This window comes from Callorhinus ursinus, unplaced genomic scaffold (assembly GCF_003265705.2).
Source record: "Callorhinus ursinus isolate GAN/ISIS: 27379988/994484 unplaced genomic scaffold, GSC_fseal_2.0 scaffold71, whole genome shotgun sequence".
Taxonomy (NCBI): Eukaryota; Metazoa; Chordata; class Mammalia; order Carnivora; family Otariidae; genus Callorhinus; species Callorhinus ursinus.
This window is the reverse complement of record NW_027397133.1, coordinates 2,659,233-2,671,819: the sequence shown is the minus strand read 5'-3', so window position 1 is coordinate 2,671,819 and position 12,587 is coordinate 2,659,233. Positions and strand designations below refer to the sequence as shown.

The 12,587-nt window shown below is 44.1% G+C and overlaps 1 protein-coding gene and 1 long non-coding RNA gene across 10 annotated transcripts in view; one reads left to right on the top strand and one right to left on the bottom strand.

The window, feature by feature from the left end:
* The window catches only part of LOC141371431 (uncharacterized), a 49,492-nt gene that overhangs the window by 22,259 nt on the left and 14,646 nt on the right, over positions 1-12,587 (top strand). The window lies entirely within an intron of this gene.
* The window catches only part of CARD8 (caspase recruitment domain family member 8), a 36,281-nt gene that overhangs the window by 17,726 nt on the left and 5,968 nt on the right, over positions 1-12,587 (bottom strand). For 7 of the 8 annotated variants that reach the window (XR_012376384.1, XM_025849691.2, XM_073886611.1 and 4 more), the window contains exons 2-6: positions 11,952-12,067; positions 7,402-7,606; positions 6,779-6,901; positions 4,802-4,957; positions 1,246-1,298 (exon numbers count right to left, since the gene is read on the bottom strand). Coding sequence is in view for 7 of the 8 variants with exons in the window: in XM_025849691.2 (XP_025705476.2) it covers positions 1,246-1,298; positions 4,802-4,957; positions 6,779-6,901; positions 7,402-7,508 (439 nt within the window). In the remaining variant the exon portion in view is untranslated. The remainder of the gene's footprint in view (positions 1-1,245; positions 1,299-4,801; positions 4,958-6,778; positions 6,902-7,401; positions 7,607-11,951; positions 12,068-12,587) is intronic. The other variant, XM_073886615.1, reaches the window with a different exon arrangement.

Below are 12,587 nucleotides of genomic sequence, written 5' to 3'. Positions count from 1 at the left end.
CTCACGTGGCTTTCAAACTACTTCACACCAAGTGGGACAGTTTCCAACCATGAGCACTTGGAGGTGGAGCATGTAATGACAAGATGGAAGATAGTCAAGTCAGGTGAATTTTTCCAAGGCAACACAGTGATTATTGGGGCGTGTACATGCTCAATTTGAAGATGGAGCCTATAAGAAAGTCCTAAAGGTGAAATGAAGTCATAAGAAAGAACTCTTAATCCAATAGGACTGGTGTCCCGGTGTCCTTATATGAAGAGGAAGAGAGGACAGATCTTTCTGTCTGTCTGTCTCTCTCTCTCTCTCTCTCTGGATACACAGAGGAAAAGCCATGTGAGGACCCAGGGAGAAGGTGGCCATCTACAAGCCAGGAAGAGAGCCTTCACCAGAGACCAGATCTGCCAGCACCTTGATCTGAGACTTCCAGCCTCCAGAACGATGAGAAAATGAACTTCTATTGTTGAAGTGCCCTAGTCTGGGGCATTTTGTTATGGCAGCCCTAGGAGACTCAATACAACAGGAATGTCTCCTAACCCAAAGCAATCAGAGTGCAAATGTCACAAAAGATCAAGACCCTTAACCACACATTGCTTATTTTTCGAGGTCCTAGCATGGATTAGGTTAAAAGAAAACAGACTCCTTTTAATTAACCCAAACACAATCCAGTGCTGCCACAGCTCCCCTCCTACCTGGAAGATTTCTTACCTCTGAGTTTGCTTTTATTTGTCTTTGCAATAGAGTCTACACCATCCACTCATAGAGCTTCCACGGATAATAAAAAGAGAATGTGTTTAATATCACCAAGAGAGGGTTTGGAATATGGAATCCATTCCAGGCATAATATCCAAGATTGCAAGTGCTTTGTATTCCCATTTAAGTTGTAGGGAGGATGGGGTTAGAGATAAGAAAAATTGCTTTGGGAGCACCTGGGTGGCTCAGTCAGTTAAGCGGCTGCCTTCAGCTCAGATCACGATCCCAGGGTCCTGGGATGGAGCCCCACATCAGACTCCCTGCTCAGTGGGGAGTCTGCTTCTCCCTCTCCCTCTGCCTGCCGATCCCCCCTCTCATGTTCTCTCTCTCTGTGTCAAATGAATAAATAAAATCTTTTTTAAAAAGCTTTATAAAAAAATTGCTTTTGATCGTCAACATCACAAAGGACTTCAAAACTTCTCCTCCATGTAAAACAAAAGGACATTTCCATCAGCCCATTGACACACCCCCTGCATAAACTCTACATTAGCCAATTACCTGATTCTTGTGTCTGTGAAGACTCCTGGTCTGATTCACTTCTGACTGGGGCCCTTTAGTGTCAAAAAAAAAGAAAATATTAGAAATCAGTTAACAAGGCGTGCCTGACTGGCTCAAGAGCATGTGGCTGTTGATATTAGAGTCGTGAGTTTGAGCCCCATGTTGGGGGTAGAGATTACTTAAAAATAAAATCTTAAAAGAAAAAAAAAAGAAATCAGTTCACACAATAAAATGAAGAGGATGTGATTAAAAGCTAGAGCTGTTTTGCCCAAACAACGGCTGTAGCCAAAAGGGCCATTTAAACTTTGAATTAGAGGCCCTGGGTGTGGCTCAGTCGGTTGTATCTGCCTTCAGCTCAGGTCATGGTCTCAGGGTCCTGGGATTGAGCCCCGCATCGGCCTCCCTGCTCAGCAGAGGAGTCTGCTTCTCCCTGTCCCTTGGCTCCTTCCTCCCGGCTCGTGCTCTCTCTCTCTCTCTCAAATAAATAAATAAATAAATAAATAAATAAAATCTGTTTTAAAAAATAAATAAATAAACTTTCAATTAAACCTGGGTAGCTCAGTCTGTTGAGCATCTGACTCTTGATTTTGGCTAAGGTCATGATCTCAGGGCTGTGAGATGGAGCCCTGTGTCAGACTCCACACTCACCTCCGAGTCTGCCTGAGATTCTCTCTCTCTCTCTCTCTCTCTCTCAAATAAATAAATAAAATCCAAAAGAAAAAAATTTTTTAAAAAGAAAGAGTTGTTGTTTTTTTTTTTTCTCAAAAATTCTCCCATGGTGCCTCAGTAACAGGAGATGAAATCATCATTCAGGGAGATTTTACAGATGACATATTGGAGGTCATTCAGGAAAAATGAACAGAGGTGGATGATGACGGCATTGAGGATCTTGGAGAAGCAGAGAAGTGATTTTTGGAAAATTCATATATATTTAATGGTCAAAACCAAGTGCTGATATGGCCAGAAGGAGAGAGGCCTTTAAAAAAAAAAAAATGTATATTTATCCTACAGTAAAACTGTAGACTACCCTCACCCTTGGTATTTGCACTTTTCTGGATGAGGCTGCTTGTTTTTTTCTTTTTTTTTTAACTGCCAAAGTCTAATAAACAGGGGAGGCTGACATGCTTATGCATGAAACAGAATTTAGTCAAATAAACATTTGGGGTCATTTGGTAAAAATAAATAAATTGAAAAATAAATACATAAATAAACAGATAAATGACTCTGATTGGTGTCCTATGACTGTTGGAATAAAAACACTGAATTACCAGTTGACTCGTGGGTGGAATACAAGCTCCCATAGCAGTGTTCCCCGAACTTGACTGCACCTGGGAAGCTTTCCCCAATACATGGGTCACAGCCCAGATCAATTTAATCAGGGGGCTAGAAGTGGGACCTCAGCATCATTACTTTTAAAGCTTCCCAAATGATTCCAGTATTTAGCCAAAGTTGATAATTGTGATCTATAGGGTGAGCTAGTGGTTCACGAAGTAAGCGCCTGGTTGTGAGAAATCTGCCCTAACCCAGGTGATATTTTCTGGGTGAGGACAACCAACTCAATCCAATCTCTGTCTTGGAGAGTTGGAAATGTGGAACGAATCAAGACCAGGGGAATCATACAGCAAGAGTCCTAGAAAAGGGGCTATGATGACAGAGGACCAAAGCACTGATTTCTTTGGGTACAGTAGTTATTGCATGATTGATGCTGTGGGATCATGAAATGTCATCTAATTTCACTGACATTTTCTTAGATTCTCTTGATTTCTTGCTCTATACGTGTAATCCTTGATCCCCGGATTCCTTATATATTCCTTGATATCTCTATTCACTTCACCATGAAAGGGATTCACAGAGAAACTGATAGATAGACTAAGGCTATAAAGAACAAGTATTTGGAGAAATGGAGTTAAAAAGAATCTGTAGCTCTTTTCTCAAAAGGGTTTTGGGCAAGTCATGTGAGAGAACCTTGACCTGCGCTCCTAAGTCTTGGTGCTGTGTCTGGGGCCACAAAATCAGCCATGGATTATGTCAGCCCCATGCAATGCGCTGAGGGTAAATACACCACCTTCTGTTCTCTCATGGTGCTTGTGCACGCTGGGTTCCAACGGGTGGCTGCGGTTGGGATTTAGGAGGTGGAAGGAAGCCACTGGTAAGCGGGAGCCAGCTCACCCCAGATCATGGAATTCGATTGTTACATTCTCCAGGAATTTAGTGCATAGATTGTTAAACATGTTAACATTGTCAACATAAAATTAAATTCTATAAAATTTTCATTTAAATAGACCTATTTTACAAACAAAAGTAATAAATGTTGAAAACTTATTACTTTCTAATTCTTTTACTACATCTTACTATATTCTGTGCTCTTTTGTTTTTAAGTTTAGTTATTTAGGGTGCCTGGGTGGCTCAGGTGGTTAAGCGTCTGCCTTCAGCTCAGGTCATGATCCCAGGGTCTTGGGATCGAGTCCCGCATCGGGCTCCCTGCTCCCTGGGAGTCTGCTTCTCCCTCTGCCTCTCTCTCTCTCTCTCTCTCTGTTTCTCTCTCTCTCTCTCTGTCTCTCATGAATAAATAAATAAAATCTTAAAAAACAAAAAAACAAAACAAAACAAAAAGTTTAGTTATTTATTTTTTTGTAATCTCTACACCCAAGTCGGGCTTAAACTCAGGGTCCCAAGATCACGAGTCTCATGCTCCACTGACTCACCCAGCCAGGCACCTAGCCATGCCCAGGGACATCATCTTGGTAGTTTGCAATCCACGATGATGGAAGTAGTCACCCCACAGAAATTGGCAAACACTACAAATAAAGTCTTTCCCCCACCTTCCTGTGGGGAACTGATGCTGAACAATTTCTAGCACACCACTTCAGGGACCCCACTCCATCCTTCAGCTTCAAGAGCAGGCTGTTTCCCAGAGCACTGAGTTGGTTACTTGCATTGATGCCCAGCTCAATCAATGGTCTTTGCATCAGTTACTGCCTTTTTGTGTAGAGCTCTCAAGACTTCTTTTTTTTTTTTAAGATTTTATTTATTTATTCATGAGAGAGCTAGGCAGAGGGAGAAGCAGGGTCCCAAGGAGCAGGGAGCCCGACGCAGGACTCGATCCCAGGACCCAGGGATCATGACCTGAGCCACCCAGGCGCCCGAGCTCTCAAGACTTTTGAAGGAAGAGGTGATTGGCCTCATTCAGAAATTTCTGGTTTGTTGGTAAGACTGGATAAATAATTCATTCTCCCCGATTCCTGTATAAGTGACCCAAATCCCGATTCTCATGTGCCCCTGTGATATCAAGGAACAGAATCCAATACTACCATCAACATTCCCCGTGTAGGGGCGCCTGGGTGGCTCAGTCATTAAGCATCTGCCTTCGGCTCAGGTCATGGTCCCAGGGTCCTGGGATCGAGCCCCGCATCGGGCTCCCTGCTCGGCGGGAAGCCTGCTTCTCCCTCTCCCACTCCCCCTGCTCGTGTTCCCTCTCTCGCTGTGTCTCCCTCTGTCAAATAAATAAATAAAATCTTTAAAAAAAAAACATTCCCCGTGTAATCACTCCCCTTACCTGGAAAATGCTTCCTCACAGGATTGAGGTCCAGCAGCAGGGATGTACGGTGCTGGCTCTACTGTTCTCTCTTTTTCACATTCTGAGGAAGGACAAAGCTGGAAGTCCTTGTCCAACATCCTAATTCTTCTGTATACAGATTTATCACCAACTTCACTGGAAAACAGAAGGCAAGTTGTGTTATGAATACAGCATGGAGGCCTGGTGGCAGGACAATCTCTGCAGCATGACTTTATGTTAATTAAAAGCCCTAGACCCCATGCTTTGTCTTTAGGGAAATCTTCTCTCAAGCCCCCGTAACTCCATCTCACTCCTCATTATAATGGATTTAACTGTGTCTCTACGTCCCGCTCAACATTAATCTTTCCATCCTGGGGAAGCAGAACTGAGTGGATTCTCAACACCTAGTACTTTCTGTAAGGTTTTATTTCATGATGGGCTGTTTTTGGTGTTTTTTTTTTTTTTAAGAAATTTTTTTTTAAGATTTATTTATTTATTTTGAGAGAGAGAGAGAGAGAGAGAGAGCACACGAGAGGGGGGAGGGCCAGAGGGAGAAGCAGGCTCCCCGCTGAGCAGGGAGCCCGATGCGGGACTCGATCCCGGGACTCCAGGATCATGACCTGAGCCGAAGGCAGTCGCTTAACCGACTGAGCCACCCAGGCACCCTCATGATGGGCTGTTGACCTAAGTGACCTTGGTGAGAATTTTTGAGAGAAGAGAAGATTCCTAGCGTATCTTCCCCCTTACCCATCACTGGTGCCCAAGAGAATGGGATCCTACTGTGATTGAAATTCTAGGACATCAGTGAGGTTTTATATGTGCTATAAAAACTCATGTAGTACTATTTCTCTGCTTCAGGCTCCTGGCTCCACATGGTGAGGGACACATGAGGATGCTAAGAGGGAAGGAAACAACAGACATCAGGCTTATTTTCTTCTTCTACTGGGGATCCTCATCCAGATACGGAATAGAAAAGCCCTACGCTGGGTGATTTCTTCTTCACACTTGAGAGCTGGTCTCTGGTCTCGCTTGGCTGGCTGGGATCAAGATTGGGGTTAGGAGTGTCCTTTGGGCCGGTATCTGTACTTTCTAACATGAGAGCCAGTAGCCCCGTGCGCCAATTTAAACTTAAATTTTGGGACACCTGGTTGGCTCAGTTGGTTAAGCATCTGCATTCAGCTCTGGTTATGATCCCAGAGCCCTGGGATCAAGTCCCCCATCAGGCTCCTTGCTCAGTGGGGAGCCTGCTTCTCCCTCTGCCTGCCGTTCTCCCTGCCGTTCTCTCTCTCTGCCAAATAAATAACACCTTTTGAAAAAATAAAAAATCAACCTAAATTTTAAGTAATTAAATTTGAAAATCAGATTCTCACTTGAACTAGCCATATTGCAAGTGCCCCAACACCACAAATGGCCAATGGTTTCCATATTAGACACTCTGGATATGAAATATGTCTCTCATGGCAAAAATCCCGTTGATAACCCTGACCTGAATCATCTGCAACTGTCCAGCTGACTAGAGACTGGTACTGGGGTATCTGGCATTGCCTGGTTCAACCAAATAAAGTGGTTCTTTGAGAAGGGGTGGATGGGCAAAGCAACCGAGGAATTCTTGCGTTCAGCAGCAATATTTCCCAGCTTGTCAAATATTACCTTGAAACAAAGTCTGTATCTGAGTTAATAGTCCTGGATCATGGTCAATTTCCTGGTTTTGACAATGACCACTATTATAAAAGATATTATCATTAGGGGAAGCTGGGTTGAGCGTACATTTTTGCTCCTTTTGTACTGTTTTTGCTACTTCTCATGAGTCTTAAACTATCTCAAAATAAAAAGTTATAATGACGAAAAAGAAAGAAGAAATATGCTGATTTTTACACAAAATAATCCAAATGTCTTTGATTTTCATGGATCTCTATGAGACAGAGGGACAAAATCCAAAATTGTCCACTTTTCCCCACTGCATATAGTGTCCCTTACCTATAACCCCCTTGATAACATCTGGTGTCAGCAAAGCAGGTGAACTTCCGCCTTGCTCCTGACATGTAATTGGGCTCTGGGGACCGTTCCTCTGTGCTTCCAATGCAGCAGCACCCACGCGGCCTGGGAAAACACAAGGGAGTTGTAATTTGATTATGTGTGAGGAACTTGATGGTGGGACGGTCTCTTCACTGTGAGGCAGGGAAAGTAACACAAATTGGATGTTCCATCTTACGAGAGGCATTCTCTGATGTCCGCCCTGGGATCCACTTATTTCACAGTGTTAACTATTTCTCTGTCTCCACTCAGCAAACAGTGATCTCATCTCGGGAGGCATGCTTCATTTGATTCTCAACCCCTCATGTTCATCACATATATATGTAATACCTGCTAAGACTCACGACAGACTCATATGTAACTTGCATAACGATATTGCGTACTGGTAACGTAGGGGGTGTAAGAAGTTCCCTATTCTTCGGTTATCCTTCACCAGTCCTAAACAGGAGGAACTTTTATAAAGTTGCACAACACCAGATGAATTATACTTCCCCTAAAGCAGTATCTCTTTGGAGACTAAAGAGACAAGAAATGACAGTGCCAGCCTATGGATTCTTAGAACTTACACTCGTGTCAAAATTGTGGCTTCACGGGCGCCTGGGTGGCTCGGATGGTTGGGTGTCTGCCTTCGGCTCGGGTCGTGATCCCAGGGTCCTGGGATCGAGTCCCACATCGGGCTCCTTGCTCGGCAGGGAGTCTGCTTCTCCCGCTCCCTTGCCTCTCCCCCTGCTTGTTCTTTCTCTGTCTCTCTCACAAGTGAATAAATAAAATCTTTAAAAAAAAAAAATTGTGGCTTCACTCTCTTAGTTAAATATCAGTTTTCTGACTTTTAAATAAGGATATAACAGGGGCGCCTGGAAGCCTGCTTCTCCCTCTCCCACTCCCCCTGCTTGTGTTCCCTCTCTCGCTGTGTCTCTCTCTGTCAAATAAATAAACAAAATCTTTAAAAAATAAATAAATCGGGGGCGCCTGGGTGGCTCAGATGGTTAAGCGTCTGCCTTCGGCTCAGGTCGTGATCCCAGGGTCCTGGGATCGAGCCCCGCATCGGGCTCCCTGCTTGGCGGGGAACCTGCTTCTCCCTCTCCCTCTACTGTTCCCCCTGCTTGTGCTCTCTCGCTCTCTCTATCAAATAAATAAATAAAAAAAATAAAAAATAAATAAATCGGAGTTATTTTATTTTATATATAACCCTCTGTGTGCAAACACAAGAGATATTGAAATAAATCCTAGATCGGAGAAGTGATATCACCAACATGGTGGTAGAGGAGACCCCAGCCTCCGTTCCCCTGATGAAGATCAACAATTACACAGCTATCCACAAACGGAAACAGCTCTGGGAAGAATCTGGAATCCACAGAAGAATTTGCAGTGGGTCAAAAAAACTGGAGAAGAAACACAGAAAATGAGAAGGAAGAAGAGCTTCATTTTGCACACACCACCTTGCAACTTTTAAGTTAGAGAGATGACTTCGTTCCTTAAACGTCACGAACCAACCTCTGCTAGCTTCCGACTTGTCCTCTGCAGTTCCCATACCTCTCTCAGCCTTCAGAGAATTGAGGAGAGTCAGGGGCTTGCTCTGGATGAGGCTTTGGCTCAAGGGAATGTTGTGGCTGCTTTGATCCTTCCATCCAGACCCTTAAACTTTCTCCGCATCAGCAATAAGGCTGTTTGTCTTTCTTCTCATCCCTGTGTTCACTGGAATAGCACTTTTCATTTCCTTCTAGAACTTTCCATTGCATTCACAACTTGGCCAACTGGCACAAGAGGCCCAGCTTTTGGCCTGTCTCCACTCTCAACATGCCTTCCTCACTAAGCATCATCATTTCTAGCTTTTGATTTAAACTGGGAAATGTGTGACTCTTCCTTTGGCTTGAACACTGAGTGGGGGTATTAATGAGCCCAGTTTTGACAATGTTGTCTCAGGGATGAGGGAGGCCTGAGGAGAGAGAGATGGGGACAGGCAGGCCAGTGGAGGGGTCAGAACACACACAACATGTATTGATTAAGTTCACCATCTTATAAGGGCCAGGTTCATTACAATAGTAATGTAGGATTGCAGGGTTTTTGTCTCCCAGAGTGGAAGAATGAATCTCGCCCACATAAAAGGGTGAATGAAGTGAAAGTTTATTAAGTGAAGGTGAGAGCAGAAAGGACAGAAAAAGCTCTCTAGAGTGAGAGAGGTCCCAAATGGGTTGCCACTGAGGGCCTTTGGGCCAGTCTTATATTGTAAACTTGACAAGGCAGCTTGTGGCCTTGAGATTCTTGTGCTGTCTTGGTTTGAGCAAGGACTATTGATAACACCCGTAGTGACGGACTTCCTTGATGTCTGGTCATTTTCTGTGACCACGCTGTAGCCGCCAAAGAAAATTACTCCCTAACATCTGGGGCCAGGTGGTCTGGTCTATTCCCTTATCTCTTGTTCACTCTGTCTTAGCACTTCTGCTTGCCAGGAAGAGCTTCAGAGCCCAGCCAGGGGCCCCCTACCTTCTTTGCCTATCCCTTAACCCTTTCTTTACTCATTCCTCCCTCTGGAATAGAATCCTTCAATGCCATTAGGGAACGAGGACGATGACCACTTTGGCTGCTTCCTGCTGCAATGGGGCAGCATGCTGTATGGCAGTTAGTATCTATCCAGGGTTTGGGCGCCTGGGTGGCTCAGTCGGTTGAGCGACTGCCTTCGGCTCAGGTCATGATCCCGGAGCCCCGGGCTCGAGTCCCGCATCGGGCTCCCTGCTCGGCGTGGAGTCTGCTTCTCCCTCGGACCCTCCCCCTGCTCATGCTCTCTCTCTCATTCTCGCTCTCAAATAAATTAAATCTTTAAAAAAAAAAAAAAGAATCTAACCAGGGTTTGGTCTAGAGGCCCGTGGTATGGTTTCGGGGAGTCGTGATGGACAGCAGGCAATACATGCATCAGCACATGCAAAAGAAAATCAAGCTCAAAATTGTGATCACATCTCTTAATAAGATCCCCAGTTACCAATTCCATTAAACAGACCAGTGGATATCTTGATCTTATGTAATTGATGACGAATGTCCCCTATTAATAGGGACTCCTTGTAAGAGTTAAGTGTAATGTTTTGTTTTGTTTTTAAGGATTTTATTTATTTGACACACAGAGAGAGAGAGGGAGAGAGCACAAGCAGGGGGAGCGGCAGGCAGAGGGAGAAGCAGGCTTCCTGCATGAGCAGGGAGCCTGATGTGGGGCTCGATCCCAGGACCCTGGGATCATGACCTGAGCTGAAGGCAGCGGTTTAACCAACTGAGCCACCCAGGCGCCCCAGGAGTTAAGTGTAATGTTAAAACAACACATATGAAGAAACTCCTCACATCCTAAATGGTGTAGTCATAGTAGATAATCAACATTGGCCTGGTTTTTGAGAAGTCCCTCTCTGACCTCACAATTTTTGGTTAAGTGCATCTAGCACCCGGGAAGTATCATTTAGAGTCCTGCTGCATAAACATACTGTTTTGCTTATTTTATGTGTAGTCCTAGCGTAAGTCCCTGGAGACCCACCAAAAAGGCAGCCAAAGCTATTGTGTCAATTACTCTGAAGTTTACCTCAAGTTGTCTAGCTTAGGCAAACACCTTTTTTTGGGTATTCTTTATTGTTATGTTAATCACCATACATCATTAGTTTTTGATGTAGTGTTGCATGATTCATTGTTTGTGCATAACACCCAGTGCTCCACGCAGAACGTGCCCTCTTTAATACCCATCACCAGGCTAACCCATCCCCCCACCCCCACCTCCCCTCTAGAACCCTCAGTTTGTTTCTCAGAGTCCATCGTCTCTCATGGTTCGTCTCCCCCTCCGACTTACTCCCCTTCATTCTTCCCCTCCTACTATCTTCTTTTTTTTTTCTTAACATATATTGCATTATTTGTTTCAGAAGTACAGATCCGTGATTCAACAGTCTTGTACAATTCACAGCACTCACCATAGCACATACCCTCCCCAATGTCTATCACCCAGCCACCCCATCCCTCCCACCCCCCCACCACTCCAGCAACCCTCAGTGTGTTTCCTGAGATCAAGAATTCCTCATATCAGTGAGGTCATATGATACATGTCTCTCTCTGATTGACTTATTTCACTCAGCATAACACCCTCCAGTTCCACCCACGTCGTTGCAAATGGCAAGATCTCATTCCTTTTGGTGGCTGCATAATATTCCATTGTGTATATATACCACAGCTTCTTTATCCATTCATCTGTCGATGGACATCTTGGCTCTTTCCACAGTCTGGCTATTGGGGACATTGCTGCTATAAACACTGGGGTGCACGTACCCCTTCGGATCCCTACATTTGTATCTTTGTGGTAAATACCCAGTAGTGCAACTGCTGGATCGTAGGGTAGCTCTATTTTCAACTGTTTGAGGAACCTCCATACTGTTTTCCAGAGTGGCTGCACCAGCTTGCATTCCCACTGACAGTGTAGGAGGGTTGCCCCTTCTCCACATCCCCGCCAACATCTGTCGTTTCCTGACTTGCTAATTTTAGCCATTCTGACGGGTGTGAGGTGGTATCTCATTGAGGTTTTGATTTGGATTTCCCTGAAGGCAAACAACTTTTAAAGACAACCAGACTAGGATTTAACATCCACAAAGGTGGGTTATTGAAACATAATTTCTCTCTATAATAACCCTCATTTTTAGATTTAGCCAAATCAAGACTAATTTGTTTGCAAAACAAGTCCAACTTTAACAAACTTGTTTTAATTATTTAGATAAGCTCAGCAAGAATAGCACTTGGCCATACAGATCTTTTTTTTTTTTTTATGTTCAGTTAGCCACCATATAGTACATCATTAGTTTTTGATGTAGTGTTCAATGATTCATTAGTTGCGTATAACACCCAGTGCTCATCACAACACGTGCCCTCCTAATGCCCATCACCCGGCCGTATAGATCTTCTAAAATTTGCTTTGCTGGAAGTTTTTACAAGGAGTCTCTAGGTTGAACTCTTAGTAGCCTCACCAGGCCAGAAGCCACGCCAAGCACTTACCATCAGACATGCCTGCAATACCAGTAGATTTGGGTGAATTCCTCTTCACGAGGCCCCCAAAGTATCCTGAGTTTCCTGCACCTGCCAGGAAGCGACATTCTTTACTCACCCTGGGGAGGCTGCTGGAAACTTTAGAAGCAGGGTATCAGGCCAACACTTCCAAGGGGCTTTATGGCTCCACGTTTCATAAAGTCAACTTCAGTTCCTTAAGCTGTCTGGTCATATCTGAAATTATACATGTCTTTCTCAAATATGACATTCCTGTCAAAGCCTTGGCAAAATAACCAATGTTTCTAATGGTGTCCTGTTACAAGAAGAACAGATTCTTATTGAACTTGTGCAAATGACTATAATTGCCATGGAAGAAAGACTATTCAGAGAGACCTTTTGAATTTCAGAGGATGTAGAGAGAAAAGTTAACTGCTTCAGTTTGTTTACAAATGCATACTTGATTCCGTTTCTGGAGTCATAGTTTTCTTTTTTTTTTTAAGATTTTATTTATTTATTTGAGAAAGAGAGAATGAGAGACAGAGAGCACGAGAGGGAAGAGGGTCAGAGGGAGAAGCAGACTCCCCATTGAGCAGGGAGCCCGACATGGGACTCGATCCCGGGACTCCAGGATCACGACCTGAGCCGAAGGCAGTTGTTTAACCAACTGAGCCACCCAGGCGCCGAGTCATAGTTTTCTTAAGAGAAAGTTGTTTTTTTTTTTTTAGATTTTATTTATTTATTCATGAGAGACAGA